Below are 23,125 nucleotides of genomic sequence, written 5' to 3'. Positions count from 1 at the left end.
TAGGATAGTCATTTTCACAATGTTGATTCTTCCAATCCAAGAACATGGTATATCTCTCCATCTGTTGGTCTCATCTTTAATTTCTTTCATCAGTGTCTTATAGTTTTCTGCATACAGGTCTTTTGTCTCCCTAGGTAGGTCTATTCTGAGGTATTTTATTCTTTTTGTTGCAATGGTAAATGGGAGTGTTTCCTTAATTTCTCTTTCTGATTTTTCATCATTAGTGTATAGGAATGCAAGAGATTTCTGTGCATTAATTTTGTATCCTGCAACTTCACCAAATTCATTGATTAGCTCTAGTAGTTTTCTGGTGGCATCTTTAGGATTCTCTATGTATATAGTATCATGTCATCTGCAAACAATGACAGTTATACTTCTTCTTTTCCAATTTGTATTCCTTTTATTTCTTTTTCTTCTGATTGCCGTGGCTAGGACTTCCAAAACTATGTTGAATAACAGTGGTGAGAGTGGACATCCTTGTCTCGTTCCTGATCTTAGAGGAAATGCTTTCAGTTTTTCACCATTGAGAATGATGTTTGCTGTGGGTTTGTCATATATGGCCTTTATTATGTTGAGGTAGGTTCCCTCTATGCCCCCTTTCTGGAGAGTTTTTATCATAAATGGGTGTCGAATTTTGTCAAAAGCTTCTTCTGCATCTATTGAGATGATCATATGGTTTTTATTCTTCAATTTGTTAATATGGTGTATCACATTGATTGATTTGCATACATTGAAGAATGCTTGCATCCCTGGGATAAATCCCACTTGATCATGGTGTATGATCCTTTTAATGTGCTGTTGGATTCTGTTTGCTAGTATTTTGTTGAGGATTTTTGCATCTATATTCATCAGTGATATTGGTATGTAATTTTCTTTTTTTGTAGTATCTTTGTCTGGTTTTGGTATCAGGGTGATGGTGGTCTCATAGAATGAGTTTGGGAGTGTTCCTTTCTCTGCAATTTTTTGGAAGAGTTTGAGAAGGATGGGTGTTAGCTCTTCTCTGAATGCTTGATAGAATTCACCTGTGAAGCCATCTGGTCCTGGACTTTTGTTTGTTGGAAGATTTTTAATCACAGTTTCAACTCCATTACTTGTGATTGGTCTGTTCATATTTTCTATTTCCTCCTGGTTCAGTCTTCGAAGGCTATACCTTTCTAAGAATTTGTCCACATCTTCCAGGTTGTCCATTTTATTGGCATAGAGTTGCTTGCATTTGCCTCTTAGGATGCTTTGTATTTCCGCGGTGTCTGTTGTAACTTCTCCTTTTTCACTTCCAATTTTATTGATTTGAGTCCTCTCCCTCTTTTTCTTGATGAGTCTGGCTAATGGCTTATCAATTTTGTTTATCTTCTCAAAGAACCAGCTTTTAGTTTTATTGATCTTTGCTATTGTTTTCTTTGTTTCTATTTCATTTATTTCTGCTCTGATCTTTACGATTTCTTTCCTTCTGCTAACTTTGCGTTTTGTTTGTTCTTCTTTCTCTAGTTCCTTTAGGTGTAAGGCGAGATTGTTTACTTGAGATTTTTCTTGTTTCTTGAGGTAGGCTTGTATAGCTATAAACTTCCCTCTTAGAACTGCTTTTGCTGCATCCCATAGGTTTTGGATCGTCGTGTTTTCATTGTCATTTGTCTCTAGGTATTTTTTGATTTCCTCTTTGATTTCTTCAGTGATCTCTTGGTTATTTAGTAACATATTGTTTAGCTTCCATGTGTTTGTTTTTTACGTTTTTTTCCCTGTAATTCATTTCTAATCTCATAGTATCATGGTCAGAAAAGATGCTTGATATGATTTCAATTTTCTTAAATTTACTGAGGCTTGATTTGTGACCCAAGATGTGATCTATTGTGGAGAATGTTCTGTGCGCACTTGAGAAGAAAGTGTAATCTGCTGTTTTTGGATGGAATGTCCTATAAATATCAATTAAATCTATCTGGTCTATTGTGTCATTTAAAGCTTCTATTTCCTTATTTATTTTCATTTTGGATGATCTGTCCATTGGTGTAAGTGAGGTGTTAAAGTCCCCCACTATGATTGTGTTACTGTCGACTTCCTCTTTTAGAGCTGTTAGCAGTTGCCTTATGTATTGAGGTGCTCCTATGTTGGGTGCATATATATTTATAATTGTTATATCTTCTTCTTGGATTGATCCTTTGATCACTATGTAGTGTCCTTCCTTGTCTCTTGTAACAGTCTTTATTTTAAAGTATATTTTATCTGATATGAGTATTGCTACTCCAGCTTTCTTTTGATTTCCGTTTGCATGGAATATCTTTTTCCATCCCCTCACTTTCAGTCTGAATGTGTCCCTAGGTCTGAAGTGGGTCTCTTGTAGGCAGCATATATATGGGTCTTGTTTTTGTATCCATTCAGCGAGCCTGTGTCTTTTGGTTGGAGCATTTAATCCATTCATGTTTAAGGTAATTATCGATATGTACATGTTCCTATGACCATTTTCTTAATTGTTTTGGGTTTGTTTTTGTAGGTCCTTTTCTTCCCTTGTGTTTCCCACTTAGAGAAGTTCCTTTAGCATTTGTTGTAGAGCTGGTTTGGTGGTGCTGAATTCTCTTAGCTTTTGCTTGTCTGTAAAGCTTTTGATTTCTCCATCGAATCTGAATGAGGTCCTTGTCGGGTAGAGTAATCTTGGTTGTAGGTTCTTCCCTTTCATCACTTAAGCATATCATGCCACTCCCTTCTGGCTTGGAGAGTTTCTGCTAGAAATCAACTGTTAACCTTGTGGGAGTTCCCTTGTATGTTATTGGTCGTTTTTCCCTTGCTGCTTTCAATAATTTTTCTTTGTCTTTAATTTTTGCCAATTTGATTACTATGTGTCTCGGCATGTTTCTCCTTGGGTTTATCCTGTATGGGGCTCTCTGCGCTTCCTGGACTTGGGTGGCTATTTTCTTTCCCATGTTAGGGAAGTTTTCGACTATAGTCTCTTCAAATATTTTCTTGGGTCCTTTCTCTCTCTCTTCTCCTTCTGCGACCCCTATAATGCGAATGTTGTTGCGTTTAATGTTGTCCCAGAGGTCTCTTAGGCTGTCTTCATTTCTTTTCATTCTTTTTTCTTTATTCTGTGGAACAAACAGCAGTGAATTCCACCATTCTGTCTTCCAGGTCACTTATCCGTTCTTCTGCCTCAGTTATTCTGCTATTGATTCCTTCTAGTGTAGTTTTCATTTCAGTTATTGTATTGTTCACCTCTGTTTGTTTGTTCTTTAATTCTTCTAGGTCTTTGTTAAACATTTCTTGCATCTTCTCGATCTTTGCCTCCATTCTTTTTCCGAGGTCCTGGATCATCTTCACTATCATTATTCTGAATTCTTTTTCTGGAAGGTTGACTATCTCCACTTCATTTAGTTGTTTTTCAGGGGTTTTATCTTGTTCCTTCTTCTGGTACAAAGCCCTCTGCCTTTTCATCTTGTCTATCTTTCTGTGAATGTGGTTTTTGTTCCACAGGCTGCAGGATTGTAGTTCTTCTTGCTTCTGCTATCTGCCCTCTGGTTGCTAAGGAATTCAAAAGTAGCTTCTCATCAGGAAAAAGTTTGGAATCCCTACCTTAGCAATTAAAAGCAATTTAAATCTAATCAGAACAATCTTTATTTATGTCTTTTATACTTGCAAAAATGAAACAAACATTTGCTTGCTATGCATTTATCATCAAAACAAATAGTGAAAAAATGATAAGTGGCCAAGTGCTGCTACATAAGTTTCTCCAGTATTATTATAATGTTAAATTTGATCTAGCTAATAATGTGACTTAACATGGATAGAAAAAAGAACAAGAATAATATGCCTTGGTGTAGGTCTGTTTGGGACCCTCCTGTACCTGAATATCTGTTTCTTTGGTGTTGGGAAAGCTGGACAGCCACATGTAAATCAAGGAAGTTAGAACACTCCCTCACACCATACATAAAAATAAACTGGAAATGGCTCAAAGACTTAAATATAAGACATGGCACCATAAAACTCCTAGAAGAGAACATAGACAAAACATTTTCTGACATAAATTGTAGCAATGTTTTCTAAGGTCAGTCTCCCAAGGCAATAGAAATAAAAGCAACAATAAACAAATGGGACCTAATCAAACTTATAAGGTTCTGTAAGCAAAGGAAACCGTAAACAAAATGAAAAGTCTATGGACTGGGAGAAAATATTTGAAAATGATGCGACCAACAAGGGCTTAATTTCCAAAATATACAAACAGCTCATATAACTCAATAACAGAAAAACAAAAAACCCAATCAAAAAATGGGTAGAACACCTCAATAGACATTTCTCCAACGATGACACACAGATGTCCAACAGGCACATGAAAAGACGTTCAACATTGCTAATTATTAGAGAAGTGCAAATAAAAACTACAATGAGATATCACCTCACACTGGTCAGAATGGCCATCATTAAAAAGTCTACAAATAACAAATGCTGGAGAGAGTGCGGAGAAATAATCCTCCTACACTGTTGATGGGAATGTATGTTGGTGCAGCCACTGTGGAAAACACCATGGAGGCTCCTTAAAAACTAAAAATAGAGTTGCTATACGATCCAGCAATAACACTCCTGGGCATATATCCAGACAAAACTATAATTTGAAAAGATACATACACCCCAATATTCACAGAAGCACTATTTACAGTAGCCAAGACATGGAAGCAACCTAAATGTCCATCGACAGATGAATGGATAAAGATTTAGTATACATACATACACATACACACACACACACACACACACACACAATATAATACTACTCAACCATATAAAAGAATGAAATGATGGCATTTGCAGCAACATGGATGGACCTAGAGATTATCATAGTAAGTGAAGTAAGCCAGAAAGAGAAAGACAAATACCATATGATATCACTTACATGTGGAATCTAAAATGTGATACAAATGAACTTATTTACAAAACAGAAACAGACTCACAGACATAGAAAACAAACTTATGGTTACCAGAGAGGGCAGGGGATGGGGAAGGGATAAATTCAGAGTTCGAGATTAGCAGATACAAACTACTATATATCAAATAGATAAACAACAAGGTCCTACTGTATAGCACAGGGAACTATATTCAATATCCTGTAATAAACCATAATGGAAAAGAATATGAAAAAGAATATATGAATATATCTGAATATATATATATGAATCACTTTGCTGTACACCAGAAACTAACACAACATTGTAAATCAACTGTATTTCAACTTAAAAAAAAGAAAAAGAAAAAAAGAACAAGAAGAGGGGTGCCCACAGAGGACCATAACACAGATATTTACTGAATTGAATTCTTCCTATCTGTAAACCCTGTGGCTAATCCTAATAGCCTCTCACTTAATCCAAATAGCAACTCTGTGAAGTAGGTAATTATTCACATTTTAGAGATGAGGAAACTGGCTAAGAGGGTTAAGTAATATCTTCAAAGTCACAGTTAGCAAGTCGTTTGGACTGAGATAGGAACTTAGATCTGTTTGATACCTAAGTCCGAGCTTTTAGCCATACTCCTCATGAAAGAACGAAAACGAACCTCCAAAAAAGAACTGGAAATGCCTTTCCTCTGGCTATCACCCTACTTCTTCCTGGCCTTTAAGAATATAGGGGAGTTAACTCATCCTAGACCCATGTAGAATTTGGGTTACTGTAATAGCTGTTATCACACCAGAAATGTGCTGAATGGAAGACTATATGCATGTCTCGCACCCCAGTTTAGGCAGAGATCCAGAAGACAACAGCTGTGGAGTGGCCCAGGATTAGAACTTAGGTCTTCTAACATCTTGTCCTGGGCGCCTTCCCTCTCATCATACCAACCACCTTTATTAAACATTTTTAAAGATTACTAAAATTAGAAGGCAATGTGAAATAAATGTTTAGGCTAAAAACAGCTGAGAGAATGTATCCACTGATAATCTGTCTTATAAAGAATAATTCTAAAATAGTCACCAAGTCATTTTTGAGAATTATGATAGCAAAAATTAAACAATTTTGAGATTATATTTGTCTGCTTTCATAGAAAGGCAAATTTTCAGAGATTTCTATAAAACTCCTCTAAGTTCTATAGAGCCCAACGCTTTAAAAAATATATGTCAGAAACTTGAAAAAGTTAGCCAGCTAACCAAAATTCTTCATGATAATTAGCCAGTTTTAAAAATGAAATCCCAGATCCCAGAATATGAGTAGTGGAAATTTTACAATGGTATTTTGACAAAGAACCAGGTCAAATTCTAACATGACAGAGTTTTTTATTTCCCCTGGTGTCCTGTAAAACAATCCTAGAAATTAGTGGAAAGAAAACTTCTATTCAAGAAAGCACCTTACCACTGGTTAATTCTAATAGGTCAATCCATTTGGGGGACCAGTTAGTTTGCTTTTTCCATTTTTCTATAATTCTGTTTATGTTAGAAAATTGCATAGAAAGTTATTTTAAACTTATATAAAATAGCATTCTTCCTGAAGGGACATACATTCCATGCACAAAAATTAACTTAATTTTCTTCATAAAAGATTTTCATATTTCCTTCATTTAGTGGGTTCACACATATTTATATGTTATACAACCTTTTTGGTATGTTATTTTATTTATATATTATACATAGTATACATACATGTTATGATATACTACTCCTTTGATGTATTTTATATATATTAATATTTTCAAAGGTAATTTATTGGAACTCTTTTGGTCAAGAAGTTCTCATAAACCTCCCCAAAGTGAATGAACTTGTACACCTCTGGAAAGAATTTACTGGCAGAGTATATGTGAATATAAAACAAATTTCAATCTTAAAATTATTTTTGTGCTTTTAAAATCAATGTTACCATATGTATTAAAAACCACTGATATTAAATAGGAAGAATACTCCCAGAGTAATGGAAATAAAACAAAAATAAACAAATGGGACCTAATGAAACTCAAAAGCTTTTGCACATCAAAGGAAACCATAAACAAAATGAAAAGACAACCCACAGATTGGGAGAAAATATTTGCAAATGATGTGACTGACAAAGGATTAGTCTCCAAAACTTATAAACAGCTCATGCGGCTTAATATCATCAAAACAAACAACCCCAGTCAAAAAATGGGCGGAAGACCTAAATAGACATTTCTCCAGAGATGACATACAGATGGCCAAGAAGCACATGAAAAGATGTTCAACATCACTAATTATTAGAGAAATGCAAATCAAAACTACAATGAGATATCACCTCACACCAGTCAAAATGGCTATCATCAAAAACTCCACAAACAATAAATGCTGTAGAGGGTGTGGAGAAAAGGGAACCCTCCTACACTGTTGGTGGGAATGTAAATTGGTACAGCCACTATGGAGAACAGTCTGGAAGTTCCTTAAAAAACTAAAAATAGAGCTACCATATGATCCTGCAATCTCACTCCTGACCATATATCCAGAGAAAAATGTGGTCCAAAAGGATATAAGCACCCCAGTGTTCACTGCAGCACTGTTTACAATAGCCAGGACATGGAAGCAATCTAAATGTCCATCAACAGAGGAATGGATAAAGAAGATGTGGTACATGTATACAGTGGAATATTACTCAGCCATTAAAAATAATGAAATAATGCCATTTGCAGCAACATGGACCGACCTAGATTGTCATACTGAGTGAAGTTAAGTCAGACAGAGAAAGAGAAATATCGTATGATATCACTTATATGCGGAATCTAAAAAGAAATGATACAAATGAACTTATTTACAAAACAGAAACAGACTCACAGACTTAGAGAATGAACTTATGGTTACCAGGGGGGAAGGGTGAGTGGAAGGGATAGTTAGGGAGTTTGTGACTGACATGTAAACACTGCTGTATTTAAAATGGATAACCAACAAGGACCTACTGTATAGCACATGGAACTCTGCTTAATATTATGTAACAACCTAAATGGGAAAAGAATTTGAAGAACAGATACATGTACATGTATAACTGAATCACTTTGCTGTACACCTGAAACTATCACAACACTGTTAATCAACTATATGCCAATAAAAAATAAAAAGTTTAAAAAATAAATAAATTGAAGAAAAATAAATAAATAGGAAGAATAGTTTATATAACATATAAATTATAACAAATTTTAAAAATTGGAATTTGTAATCTCTAATATTAAGAGAAAATAAGAAATGAGTGTAGTATTAGAAAAATATAGATAAATATAGCCTTTAATTCTGCATGTTTTGTGGACACTTTTCAAGATTCAGTTGCTTAATAATTCTATCTGTACTTGGTAACTTTGCTTTTATTTATTTGGGGTTTAGTGGTATAGTTCTCTTTTAGGCTTACAGGGACTGAGGCTTAGGTTTAATGCTCTGCAAACCAACCTCATTAAGAAAATTAATCTTGAAAAAAGCTTCCTGCTACATTACTATGAAGCATCTGCATTTCATAAAAAACATTATTTAATTTTTTCAAATATAGATAGTAACTTTCTCTTTGCCATTCAACATCTCTTTTTTATTTGTAATACTCTCACTGATATGAATGGAGCTTAAGGCAGAGAAATAATATGCAGGGAACTATGAAAATCAGACTCTTTCTAAATCAGGTTCATATTAAAGATTGTTAATTTACTTTGAACTCTGTATTTGAGTACTCTTTAGTAAAGCATGTATTAAATTAGTACAGAAATATCTCAAATGGCATTCCAGTTTGATGTGGAAATGTATGTGTCAATCAGAACATCATTTAATTTGAGGAATAAAAGAGATCAAGAGAGAAGTAGAAGTATACACTGGTCTTATGTGCTATTTCAAAGTCCACATTTTGACACAGTAGATATAAAATCTAGGTTTGAGAACAGAAAAACTACATTATAACTTTGACTTTCTCAAAGTCCATTTTTCCCACCTTACTATTTCTTCTGGGTAACAGTTGTTAATACTGTTGATGTATTCTTGAAGGAGAGATCCAGGTTCTGCTTTTATTTCTTGAATCTTTTTAAGTCCACCACTTGTTACAAAAAGTCGTCGAGCTTTGCTATCATGTGGCAGCACCTTGAAAAGTGAAGCACATAAAAATGTCAGCTTTTCTTTTCCAAGTTGGATTTTTACTACTGAAAAGCAATAATATATCTGAGGAAATGTATAAGAGAATTTATGTCCAATATACCTGTAACATAATGAGCCTAAATTTGCTGACCATTGGAAGTAAAATGCAGCCTTTTTAGAAATGTGTTAACTTTTTATGTTGCGGAGATGGAATAAAGGCAATGAACAGGAGCAAAGATAATGGAGAGCCACTCATATACATACAAGGTAAAGCAGTATCTGTTCTTGGCTTATACAAACTGGAGGTCTCTCCAAGCTCCTTAACAAGGCACAGAGGGCCTTCTGTGACTCAGGTCCTAAATACCTCTCCAGTGTCCTTCCCTACCAACCTCTATGCTAAATTTTATTTCAATAATCTCAAAGGATGTGTCCAAACCATTTCTTGCCTTTGCCTGTGCTGTTTCTTCTTCCTAGAATACCCTTCCACCCTCCACACACCTCCCCCATTACTTGGCTCACTCTTATCTTTTTTATTTTTTATTTTTTGGCCACGCCACATGGCATGCAGGATCTTAGTTCCCCAACCAGGGGTCGAATCAGTGCCCCCCTGCAGTGGAAACGGGACCATCAGGAAATTCCCACTCTTGCTTATGTTTTAAGACTCAGCTCAGATGTCACCTCCTTTAAGAAACTTTCTCTGGGATACCCCTATTCTCTTTTCCCAGGATGAGTTGGGTACTTTTCTTCTCTCATGGAATTCTGTTAAACCCCTATTAGTGCACTTGCCACATAATATTTTAATTATTAGTTTATATGTCTGTCACACATAAATGGCATTGAAGGTAGAAACCATTCATTCATTCATTCATTTCTCTAGTGCCTGGTGCCTAATAGATGCTCAATAAATGTTTAGGAAATGAAAGAACATACTAAGGAGTAGGCAGAGAAACGAAATTGAGGAGGTGTTAGAGACAGAAGAAAAACCAGGGAAGTAAAGAATCAACAAATGCGAGAGAAGACTTTAAGAAGCGACTAATGAGAACTAAATAAAGTCACTGGGTTTGACAATGGATGTTAGTGTGTTGAAAGGAAAGAGCCAGTGGAGATGAAGAGGTTAATCATGCAAGACAACATGACCACCAGACAAGGAACAGATAAGGAAGGTCCTGGGGGCTGGGGATGCGGTTCCTGCTTTGTTCCTTCCATGGCCATTGCTACCATTCCCTCTGACAGAAACACCCTTTCTTTCCTCCTCCATTCTTCCTCTTTCTTTAAAGACCAGCTTTTTTTTCACTTGTACTTCTTCCGCTGAAGTCCTCCTCGAATATCTCAGGCTGCATTCACTCATTCCTTCTCAATTTTTTTTTTTAAAAGTTTATCATGAAGTCTAGCACATTGAAGTGTTTTCTGATTTTTCCATCTGGTCCCCCAGCTCGATTATAAAATTCCTTGAAAAAGAACTTGGTCTTATTCATTTTTTGCCTATCCCTTAATGTTTAACAGACTGCTGGGTACATGTAGGAACTTTAATACTTAAAACTACAAAAGGATCTTGCTAATAGAATGATAATACGTATCAACTGGACAGTAAAAGATGGCACTAGTGTGTATATCTAAAAATGGAAAAGCCTATAGATGTGTCGGTTTTAAATATTTTGTTTGGCCTGGAGGGTTTTTATTACCTCCTATTTGTCTGCAGCCATGTTAAATTCATACCTTTTTACCTTCTGCCTTGCTTTCCCATCTCTTTTCTAGTGCTCTGGATCCTTAGATTAAGAAAATGCAAAATTCTGCCTGAAGAAATATTCCCAAAGGCACATTTATAAGAGCATGTGATATGCAGTACTGTCTTTATTTTATCTTGGCTGTCTAACTTCCACAAATCCCACTGATTTACTTTACAACGTGACTTATTTTGAACTCAGTTCAAGCTAGTGTTCATTTTCATAAAGTTCAGTAAAGTTCAAGTTCAATAAAACCAGAATACCTCACTTCCTGTAGCCGAAAAGATTAGACGATAAAATGAAGCTTTCAGAAATCATGTCAACTACTCACTTTCAAGAGCTGAAGACTGTGAATGATCCACTCATCTCCTTACACCACCCTCCCTCTTAGCTGATCGAATTAGCTGGTCACTTTCTTACTTAGCACCAAGAAAACAAAGTTCGATTATTTACTTAGAAGGAGGAAGACAGAGCATAGGTGTTTGACACACAGAATTGTATCCTGAGGGGCCTTCAGCAACTTACAACCTTCTACCATCCAGTGACTATGGTGCTTGAGGGGCAACCAAGCTGTTGGAGATCATGGAAAGGATTCAGAGAACTGAGGGCTGTTAGCAGACAGTATGATCTTTCAGATGAGTACCTAAAACTAGACCTATTTAGCTGTAGGGCCTAACCTAAACATTACAGCAATATATAGTTTTTGTTCATCATTTGTAGAAATGCAATATACAAACAGTAGTACCTCCTTTATATAGCGTTATAAGTGACTATTCAAATGAATTTGGCCCGCCACTCATTTTTATTATTTTTTAAAAATCAGCCTTAACCACGTCCATGTTTTATTTCTTAAAAACAACTTTTTGAGATTTTGTGGGGTTTTTTCTTTTTTTTGAGTGCTTAGTATATGCCTGGGATTAAGCTAAACTCTTTATATATAACATCTCATTAACCTTTACAATGACCCTATAAATAGGTTCTTTTATTAAGCCCATTTATGGGTAATCACACTAAGGTTTAGAGAGGTCAAGACTTGCTAAAGGCATTGCTGCTGGTAAATGGGGAATCCAGGCACCCCAGCTCCAGAGCCTGGGCTCACGGCCACAGTGGGATACTAATTCCAAAGACCCTGCTTTCTTAAACCCAATCCCTGAACACAGTTGTTGATAGCTTAGGGTCCCCCTCCTGGCCACCCACAGCTGTGAGAACGCACTCACTCTCTCTCAGTCTATGCTTTCAGCAGTCAGTCCCACTGGCTGAGCCCCTTCCAGCAGCTTGACCTTTCTACCTTACTACCTTGAATCTGCAGTGGTCTAAGAAATATGACAGCCACGTTTGTTAAAACTGTTCACAGAATAAGTCAGTACACTCCAAGTGACTGTCTCAAAGCATCTCCGGTAAAGTGCATGCACGTTGCAAAAAATATTTCAGTGACTCAGAGACCTTTTTCCTTTCCTTTATAAGATCTTCGCAGTGTTCCCAGATGAGTGAAACTAACAGACACTGGGAAAATTACCAAAAGTTACTTCTCAGTATAAATTATCTGCGCTATGAGATTTTTATATGTTGACTCTTTACTCTCCAAGAACATAAAAAAGACAGTACAGAGGCTGTGAGGAAAATGTGAGGAAGAAGAAAGTGTGAATTATTTATGTGTGAATTTTATTAGCTTATGTTAATTTTATTAACCTGTATTACCTTCCGTGTCAATATGATAGGTGAAAGTTAAGTAGCAAAACCCTGCCCCCATCTTACAGAAGAAAACATTGACCCAGCAGAAGAAACAAGTTAATACCCCATTTCAATTTTCTTCCCCCACTTCTAGGCTAAGAGAGCATGTCTTACCTTACTGAACTGTCCAACCACATACTTCAGAATATTGGGAGGAGCATCATGAAGAAGTGGCTCGAGAGCTGGTAAATGGGTGCATTTTTGTAGGATATTCTTTATGGCTTTTTTACTCTATTGAAATACAAAGCGAAATACATACCAAAGTAAGTAATCGATGAAAGCTTGACAAGAATTCATGTCTTGTGTTCCTGGAATTTGAAAATGAAGTGAAGAGCTTGTGATGAACTTAACTGCTGTTGGTGACAAGGTCTACCAGCGGGACAGCGGCGATCACATCCACTGTACCATGCAGACAGCCTTATTCCAATTCTAACAGTTCCAAGTTGGTGATAGACTGCCAACTTATTAATCAAGAACTCTAATGACACTAGAAATCCACTGAGCTTCACTATCCTTCATCAAGAAATATACTTGATTTTTGACTATAAACTTCTAGATCAGGATGTATATCATGATTAATAATCAGTTGTGGGCTTCCCTGGTGGCGCAGTGGTTGAGAATCTGCCTGCTAATGCAGGGGACACAGGTTTGAGCCCTGGTCCGGGAAGATCCCACATGCCGCGGAGCAACTAGGCCCGTGAGCCACAACTACTGAGCCTGTGCATCTGGAGCCTGTGCTCCGCAACAAGAGAGGCCGCGATAGTGAGAGACCCGCGCATCGCGATGAAGAGTGGCCCTCGCTTGCCGCAACTAGAGAAAGCCCTCGCACAGAAATGAAGACCCAACACAGCCAAAAATAAATAATAAATAAATAATAAATAAATTTAAAAAAAAATCAGTTGCATTATCCAGCATGAAAGAAATATTAGTATATTAGTTAATTAAGATTCTGTTTACTTGTCAATTTCTGGGTTTAAGACTTTTTAAACAACATTATTGAGATATATTTACATACCATAAATTCACTCATTTTAAAATCCATGGATTTTTAGTAAATTTACAGAGCTGTGCAACCATCACCACAATCTAATTTTAGAATATTTTCATCCTCCCCAAAGAAACGTCGTGCCCGTTTATAGTTACATTCTTGTGGGTGTAAAGTAATATCTCATTATGGTTTTGATTTGCATTTCTATAGTCACTAATGATGTTGAACATCTTTTCATGTGCTGATTGATCATTTGTTGGTGAAATGTCTATTCAAATCTTTTGCCCATTTTTTAGTTGGGTTGTCCTCTTATTATTGAGTTGTAAGAGCTCTTTATATATTTTGAATACAAGTCCTTGCTTGAATATATGATTTGCAAGTAATTTTTCCAAGTCTGTGGTTTGTCATTTCATTTTCTCAGTGATGTCTTCTGAAGCATACAAGTTTTTCATTTTGAAGAAGCCTAATTTACCAATGTTTTCTTTTATTACTTGTGCTTTAAGCGTCATTTCTAAGAAATCAATGCCTAATCCAAGGTTAAAAAGATTTACTTCTATGTTTTCTTCTAAGAGTTTTATAGTCTTAATTCTTATATTTAGACCTATTATCCATTTTTAGTTAATTCTGGTATATGGTATGAGACAAGGGTCCAAATTAATATTTTTGTCTGAGGATATAATAATTATCCTAGTACTGTTTGCTGAAAAGACTATCCTTTTAACATTAAATTGCCCTGGCACCTTTGTGAAAAATCAATTGACCATAAAAGGGTCTATTTCAGATTTTCAATTCAATTACTACATTGATATATATGTCTTTCTGTAAGCAAGTACCACACTATCTTGATTCCTGTAGCTTTATAATAAATTTTGAAGTTGGGCAGTATAAGGCTTTCTTTTTCAAGATTGTTTTGGCTAGTCTGAGTCCTTTGCATTTCCATATGAATTTTAGGATCAGCTTCTCAAGTTCTGGGGGGAAAAAAGCCAGCTGGGATTTTGACAGGAATTGTATTGAATATGTAGATGGTTTTCACAATATTGAATTGCCATTTTAACAATATTGAATCTTACAATCTGTGAACATGGAATGTCTCTTCATTTATTCAGATCTTCCTTAATTTTTTTCAGCAATGTTTTATAGTTTTCAGTGTACAAGTCTTATACTTCTTTTGTTAAATTTATTCCTAAATATTTTATTCTTTTTGATGCTATTGTGAATGAAATTATTTTCTTAACTTCATATTTGAATTACTCATTACTAAGATATGGAAATACAATTGATTTTTATATTGATCTTATACCTAGTGATTTTGTTGAACTCTTATTAGTTCTAGTATTTGTGTATGTGTGTGTCTGTGTGTATTCCTTAGGATTTTCTACATATAAGATCACATCATATTTTGGATTTAAAATGTATAAGCCTTTAGAAAATGTGCCTTATATTTGGTTATTTATGGCTGTGAGTGAAATAAAATTGTTCCTACAACTTCATTCTGTGAATTGTACAGAAATTACATGGGGTCAACAAACCCTTTTATTTACCTAATTCAGGAAATCAAGTAATGTGTTACTTTGAAATAACGAATAAGAGATTATGAATTTTGCTAAATGTCACAGCATTTAATAGCTAGTGCTTATCCTTAGACATATATAATACATGATGATGTGAGGGAAGGAGTCATGGGCTATCTGTTTAGGGCAACTTGAATTTGAGCCTGGTTTTCCTATGAACTAGCATAGCATCTACAGTTCTACATTCACTAATTTTTCTGATATTTCTAAGAACTGACTTTAGCCACACTGATCAAAGCTATTGTAAAAACCACAGTAAGTGACTAGCATACTTTTTTTTTTTTAACCTCAACAACACACATAAGCATAGTAATTAACAAAATTAAATTGTCAATTCTAGGCAAACACTTGGTGCCACTTCACTTGTTTTTCACAGAAAATGAAGGGAGTAACAAAAAATTATTCACTGTTGCTTTCCTTAATGAATGATCTGTAATGAAAACTGCTTAAAATGAAAAATGTTTCTTATTCAAAAGTTAATTTTATTCTGAAAGCATTCTGACCCAAAGAGCTATAGTTATTTAAATGAGGGGGGCACATAGGAATAAATCTTCATGACCTTGTGTTAGGCAAAGTCTTCTCAGATATAGCTCCAAAAGCACAAGCAGCAAAAGAAGAAAAATAGACTGAACTTCATTAAAACTTTTTTTTAAATGTGCTCTAAACAATACCATCAATAAAGTGATGAGACAATCCACAGAATGGGAGAAAATATTTGTAAATCATACATCTGATAAGGATTTGTATCCAGAAATATATAAAGAACCCTTACAACTCAATAATAAAAAGATAAATAGCCCAATTTAAAAATGGGCAAAGGCTCTGATTAGACATTTCTCCAAAGACGATATACAAATGGCCAATAAGCACATGAAAAGATTTTCAGCATCATTAGCCATCAAGGAAATGCAAATCTAAACAAGAATGTGATACCAATTCACACCCACTAGGATGGCTATAATAAAAAACAAAGACAATAACAAGTGATGGCAAAGATGTGGAAAAATTAGAACCTTCATACATTGCTGGTGGGAATGTAAAATGGTACAGTCACATTGGAAAACAGTTCGGCAGTTCCTCAAAATGTCAAAAAGAGTTATCATATGACCTAGCAAATTCCATTCCTAGGTACATACCCAAGAGAAATGAAAACATACGTCCACACAAAACTTGCACAATAATGTTCACAGCAGCATTATTTATAACAAAGAGTAGAAATAACCCAATGTCTAAGCAGTGAGCAGAAAAATAAAATGTGGTATATCAATACAATGGAATATTATTTGGCAATTAAAAGGAACAAAATATTGATACATGCTAGGACATGGATGAACCTTGAAACTTTAAGTGAGAGAAGCCAGGCACAAAAGGCCACATATATTGTATGGTTCCATTTAAATGAAATGTCCAGAAGAGCAAATCCCCAAAGACAGATAGTAAATTAATGGTTGCCTGGGGCTAAACAGGAAGGATATGGAGTGACTGCTAATGGGAGAATGAAAATGTTGTAAAATTAGACTGTGGTGATGTTTGCACCTGTGAAGATACTAAAACCATTGAATTGTATAGTTTGGGTAAATTATATGGTATATGAGTTATATTTCAATAAAGCTGCTAAAAATAAAGGGGAACAACCAAGACAATAAGAATACAATAATTAAATCAAATAATTATCTTAGAAATAGTTTTATAACTATTTGAATAGTTTTATAACCATTCAAATGCCAAACTAAGATGATACATTGCGATATGATACCTCTGAATCAAAACAAATGAAAATGTAGTTGCCTGAATATTATCAAAATATATGTAGGTAAGCTGATTATATAAAAGATATATTTTTTTTTCAGTTTTTATAAGGTATTTGAAATTACATAGGTGTATAGACAGTAAGGCTATGTGAAAATGTGCAAGAAATTCCAAGGAGCTGCTCCTTGGCTCTCTCTCATGGATCAGAACCAATTAGAGAATGCTTACAGAAGTTGACATGCCTTTGGGACAAAATGAACTTCAACATGGCCTTATAATTTGAAAGCTGCTACACAGTAACAAATGAGAAACACCATTAGACAGTTCCTAAAGCTCTTGGATACATTTTCCCTACTGAGATAGTGTCACATCAAACAGATTTGGACTTTCACTCTAAAGCCTTTAAAACAACAACTGATAGAATACAGGAGACCTTGGGGAAGAAAAAAAAGGAATGATTAAGTCCCTACAATACGAAAATATCTGGATGGATTTAAAGCCTTGGAAAGATTGTTGACAGGATAATGATTGATAAATCACTTTTAATTTAATACCCACTGTATTTCCTCAAAGTAAATATTATATTAAATCAAGGCAGAAGGAACCTTCTATTAGTAAACCTAAATGTTTTAATAAAACCACCTTTATTAAAGTAATACAAGATAAAAACTATCTGACTTCAAAAAGTAAAGTTACCAAACTTATTTTACTCTGGTGATATTTATACAATATAATATCATAATAACTCATTAAAAACCAAGTTATATAAACTTGGTAGTATGTAAATAGTATATAGTGCTCCCTCAGAGACTATTTGCAAGGGTTTCTCAAACTATAACTACTATTGACTCCACTATTAATTATTCATGTTCTAGCTGATGTATTCTTTTATTTCCCTGGATTACTAGAGGTAAGGGTGGGAAGGATGAGAAGTGAGGAGGAGGGAGGAGGGAAGAGGAGGAAGTGGGGAAGGGGAGAGGGAAGAGGGAGGAAGAAAGACAATTATGATAAAGGGTTAAAGAAATATGCCACAAAAAGAGAACTACATACATAGGTTAAAATTGTATGTAAGGCTTCTGTGGTGGCGCAGTGGTTAAGAATCCACCTGCTAATGCAGGGGACGCGGGTTCAAGCCCTGATCCAGGAAGATCCCATATGCCGTGGAGCAACTAAGCCCATGGGCCACAAGTACTGAGCCTGTGCTCTAGAGCCCATGAGCCACAACTATTGAGCCCTCACACCACAACTACTGAGGCCCATGCGCCTAGAGCCCATGCTCCACAACAAAGAGAAGCCACCATAGTGAGAAGCCCACCCACCACAATGAAGAGTAGCCCCCACTCACCGCAACTAGAGAAAGCCTGCGCACAGCAACGAAGACCCAATGCAGCCAAAAATAAAATAAATACATTTTTAAAAAATAAAATAAAATTATATGTATGTAAATCAGATGTAGTTGGACAATTCAAAACTGGAAATGGAGCTGTGGTTTCTCACCAGAAAGTCAAAGAATCACACAATTGTTAAACAGGAAAAGACCTTCTTAACACACTGTCAATCTTACTCTCTACCAAGCATTGCCAAGGAATGGAGTCAACACTGGAGACAAGTAAGGGAAAAGCCCTGAATCTATTAAATCATTGCTTTGATCTAGAAAGTCTTATAAAAATGAAAAAATTGTTAATCTTAGAAATCAACTTCCCCCAATGAATCTGTAGAGAAAAAAACATGTAAACATAACCAAATCAACATAAACTCACTTCTATAAAATTTATAAACCAAATAAATGACTCACTACATCGCTTTCAGAGTCTCTCAACTGTAAGTTCAAGCAGACTTCCTGCTTCGTTATACCATCTAAAGTTGTTCCAGCAAATGTGTTTTCCTATTTGTTACTTTAGCGTTTTAATTAAAATTTAAAAGTAATTTAATTTACTGTTATTTTGAATTATTGTCTTTTCTGTGTACTTCCCTCAACCCAAGTCAATTGTGAAAGCTGCTTTCAAAAAGTTACATGTTTTCCTAATAGGGAGTATGCTGGGAAACATTTTTCTTTCTTTGAAATTCTAAAATTATTTTACAAACCCATCCTACTTTATATTCATGTTTTATGAATCATTTCAGTAGCTAGTAACATTTTTTTTTAGAAATCTTGATTTTTTTTTTAAATGCATGATTTAAAAATGTTTAGTGAATCTTACAGTCATTTTTCCTTTAAGGAACAAATATAAGACATAATTAAAAGATCAGGCAGACTTGGAGTTAGGAGAGGTAGCTCATGCTTCAGGAATACCTTGGGAAAGCAGCTTAAATTTCTTTAGACTCAATTTTTTAACGTAAAATGGACTAAAGTACTCTCTGGCCAATTCCACCTCCAAAATCCTATTATTCAATAACCTATTTCATAAGAAAAGTCAATAGAAATGTAGAAGGCAACAACCAGACATTCATTTTACAAACAACTTTGTACCTATAGAGAACTTTCTTTAAAATATATCACTGATTTTTAGAGACAATCGTAACTCATTTTCAAAGAGTCACCTCACTTCTTCTGATAAATTTATTTCTTGACTCAGAAAAGCGATATTGTCCATGATGAAAATTAAAACATTTTAAATTACACATTTTAAAGAATGAGTCAAAATCTAACAAACCTTCATTAAAACAGTCAAGGATTAAGCACTTACTTTCACTTGAAGATCCTCAGAACTTTCGGTTGACATGTACAAAGAAAGCAGGACAGGCAAAGTGTGTGTGACCGCGACAGCCCGTGCGTGCTCTGGAGTGTGCCTCCCAATCTGTCCCAAGGCCCAGGCAGCAGCAGCCTTAATATGATCTTCTGGCTCTTCTGACAAGCAGACTGACAGCTGGGGCACACCCTGCAGTGTTGATCAGAAGAGCAAGAGTTATGAATCCAGAGCAGGATTAAAGCGTCTTCCCTGTCTCTCAAACATTACGAAGGAATCATTTTGGTCTTGATCCTTTTCTTAAACGGTTCAATAAATGAGCACTTCACAGGGGCTGCCATTTTTCAAGTCAATAAAATGACTAGAACTAATTTACCTTAATTATCTGTAACAATCCAACTAAACTAAATCTCTCTGCTAGCGTTTACTCCCCAAACAGAGGCGTTTAACCAAAAAACAGATGCCACAGACTAGTATTTAGGCAAAACCAGATTCCACTGTGACAAATTAAAAATGCGTAGGATTTTAAAACCTTTTGCTTGAGGGGAGGCCGGCTGGGGCCGGCGCACACATCCCGGACGCAGCCGGGCCAGTGACTCGGCTGCAGGTGGCGCCCCAGAGTCCAGGGAAGCGGCGGGGGGCGCAGGACGCAATCCGAGGTCGCCCCCGGGGCAAAGGATTTCCAGATCTGATCAGGGAGCTGGACTCCTCTGTGTCACCACTTAGAACACACATCCTTTCTTTGTTATCAATATCATTGATCATCAACCACCCCAGACATCTGCATGTGTGACTTTAAAAAGCCAATGCAGCAGCATTTTGGTTGAAGGATGAGACCTTCAAGATGGCAGAAGAGTAAGACGTGGAGATCACCTTCCTCCCCACAAATACATCAGAAATACATCTACATGTGGAACAACTCCTACAGAACACCTACTGAACGCTGGCAGAAGACCTCAGACCTCCCAAAAGGCAAGAAACTCCCCACATACCTGGGTAGGGCAAAAGAAAAAAGAAAAAACAGACACAAAAGAATAGGGACAGGATCTGCACCTCGGGGAGGGAGCTGGGAAGGAGGAAAAGTTTCCACACACTAGGAAGCCCCTTCACTGGTGGAGACGGGGGTGGGGGTGGGGGTGGGGAAGCTTGGGAGCCACGGAGGAGAGCGCAGCCACAGGGGTGCGGAGGGCAAAGTGGAGAGATTCCCGCACAGCGGATCGGTGCCGACCAGCACTCACCAGCCTGAGAGGCTTGTCTGCTCACCCGCCGGGGCAGGTCGGGCGCTGGGAGCTGAGGCTCAGGCTTCGGAGGTCAGATCCCAGGGAGAGGACTGGGGTTGGCTGCGTGAACACAGCCTGAAGGGGCTAGTGTGCCACAGCTAGCCGGGAGGGAGTCCGGGAAAAGGTCTGGAGCTGCCAAAGAGGCAAGAGACCATTGTTTCGGGTGCGCGAGGAGAGGGGATTCAGAGCGCTGCTTAAAGGAGCTCCAGAGACGGGTGCGAGCCGCGGCTATCAGCAAGGACCCCAGAGACGGGCATGAGACGCTAAGGCTGCTGCTGCCACCACCAAGAAGCCTGTGTGCAAGCACAGGTCACTATCCACACCGCCCCTCCTGGGAGCCTGTGCAGCCCGCCACTGCCAGGGTCCCGTGATCCAGGAACAACTTCCCCGGGAGAACGCACGGCGCGCCTCAGGCTGGTGCAACGTCATGCAGGCCTCTGCCGCCGCAGGCTCACCCCGCATCCGTGCCCCTCCCTCTCCCGGCCTGAGTGAGCCAGAGCCCCCGAAGCAGCTGCTCCTTTAACCCCGTCCTGTCTGAGCAAAGAACAGACGCCCTCAGGCGACCTCCACGCAGAGGGGGGTCCAAATGCAAAGCTGAACCCCAGGAGCTGTGCGAACAAAGAAGAGAAAGGGAAATCCCTCCCAGCAGCCTCAGGAGCAGCGGATTAAATCTCCACAGTCAACTTGATGTACCTGCATCTGTGGAATACCTGAATAGACAACGAATCATCCCAAATTGAGGCAATGGACTTTGGGAGCAATGATATATATATATTTTTCCTTCTCCTCTTTTTGTGAGTGTGTATGTGTATGCTTCTTTGTGTGATTTTGTCTGTATAGCTTTGTTTTTACTATTTGTCCTAGGGTTCTGTCTGTTTTTGTTTCTTTGTTTTTAAGTATAGTTTTTAGCGCTTCTTATCATTGGTGGATTTGTTTTTTGCTTCAGTTGCTCTCTTCTTTCTTTTTTTTTATTACTTTTTAATTTTTTAATTTTTAATAATTATTTTTTATTTTAATAACTTTATTTTATTCCCTCCCTCCCTCTCTCTCTCTTTTTCTTTCTTTCTTTCTCCCTTTTCTTCTGCGCCATGTGGCTGACAGGGTCTTGGTCCTCTGGCCGGGTGTCAGGCCTGTGCCTCTGAGGTGGGAAAGCCGAGTTCAGGACACTGGTCCACCAGAGACCTCCCGGCTCCACATAATATCAAACGGCGAAAGCTCTCCCAGAGATCTCCATCTCAACGCTAAGACCCAGTCCCACTCAATGACCAGCAAGCTACAGTGCTGGATACCCTATGCCAAACAACTAGCAAGACAGGAACACAACCCCACCCATTAGCAGAGAGGCTGCCTAAAATCATAATAAGGTCACAGCCACCCCAAAACACACCACCAGACACGGTCCTGCCCACCAGAAAGACAAGATCCAGCCTCATCCACCAGAACACAGGCACTAGTCCCCTCCACCAGGAAGCCTGCACAGCCCACTGAACCAACCTTAGCCACTGGGGGCAGATGCCAAAAACAATGGGAACTACTAACCTGCAGGCTGCAAAAAGGAGACCTCAAACACAGTAAGTTAAGCAAAATGAGAAGACAGAGAAACACACAGTAGATGAAGGAGCAAGGTAAAAACCCACCAGACCAAAGAAATGAAGAGGAAATAGGCAGTCTACCTGAAAAAGGATTCAGAGTACTGATAGTAAAGATGATCCAAAATCTTGAAATAGAATGGAGAAAATACAAGAAATGTTTAACAAGGACCTAGAAGAACTAAAGAGCAAACAAACAATGATGAACAACAAAATAAATGAAATTAAAAATTCTCTAGAAGGAATCAATAGCAGAATAACTGAGGCAGAAGAACGGATAAGTGACCTGGAAGATAAAATACTGGAAATAATTACCGCAGAGCAGAATAAAGAAAAAAGAATGAAAAGAATTGAGGAGAGTTTCAGAGACCTCTGGGACAATATTAAATGCACCAACACATGAATTATAGGGGTCCCAGAAGAAGGGGAGAAAAAGAAAGGGACTGAGAAAATAATTGAAGAGATTATAGTCGAAAACTTCCCTAATATGGGAAAGGAAATAGTCAATCAAGTCCAGGCAGCGCAGAGAGTCCCATACAGGATAAATCCAAGGAGAAACACACCAAGACACATACTAATCAAACTATCAAAGATTAAATACAAAGAAAAAATATTAAAAGCAGCAAGGGAAAAACAACAAATAACATACAAAGGAATCCCCATAAGGTTAACAGCTGATCTTTCAGCAGAAACTCTGCAAGCCAGAAGGGAGTGGCAGGACATATTTAAAGTGATGAAAGGGAAAACCCTACAACCAAGATTCCTCTACCCAGCAAGGATCTCATTCAGATTCGGCGGAAAATTA

General features: G+C 37.2%; 1 protein-coding gene across 2 annotated transcripts in view; it reads right to left on the bottom strand.

The window, feature by feature from the left end:
* Positions 1-23,125, bottom strand: part of SPAG6 (sperm associated antigen 6) — a 73,552-nt gene that overhangs the window by 5,732 nt on the left and 44,695 nt on the right. Inside the window, exons 8-10 of one of the 2 annotated variants that reach the window (XM_068538607.1) lie at positions 19,452-19,643; positions 12,571-12,687; positions 8,862-9,007 (exon numbers count right to left, since the gene is read on the bottom strand). In XM_068538607.1, coding sequence (XP_068394708.1) covers positions 8,862-9,007; positions 12,571-12,687; positions 19,452-19,643 — 455 coding nt within the window. The remainder of the gene's footprint in view (positions 1-8,861; positions 9,008-12,570; positions 12,688-19,451; positions 19,644-23,125) is intronic. The other variant, XM_068538615.1, reaches the window with a different exon arrangement.

This window comes from Eschrichtius robustus, chromosome 1 (genome assembly GCF_028021215.1).
Source record: "Eschrichtius robustus isolate mEscRob2 chromosome 1, mEscRob2.pri, whole genome shotgun sequence".
Lineage (NCBI taxonomy): Eukaryota > Metazoa > Chordata > Mammalia > Artiodactyla > Eschrichtiidae > Eschrichtius > Eschrichtius robustus.
The sequence above is the reverse complement of the archived record's forward strand: the minus strand, read 5'-3'. Positions and strand labels throughout refer to the sequence as shown.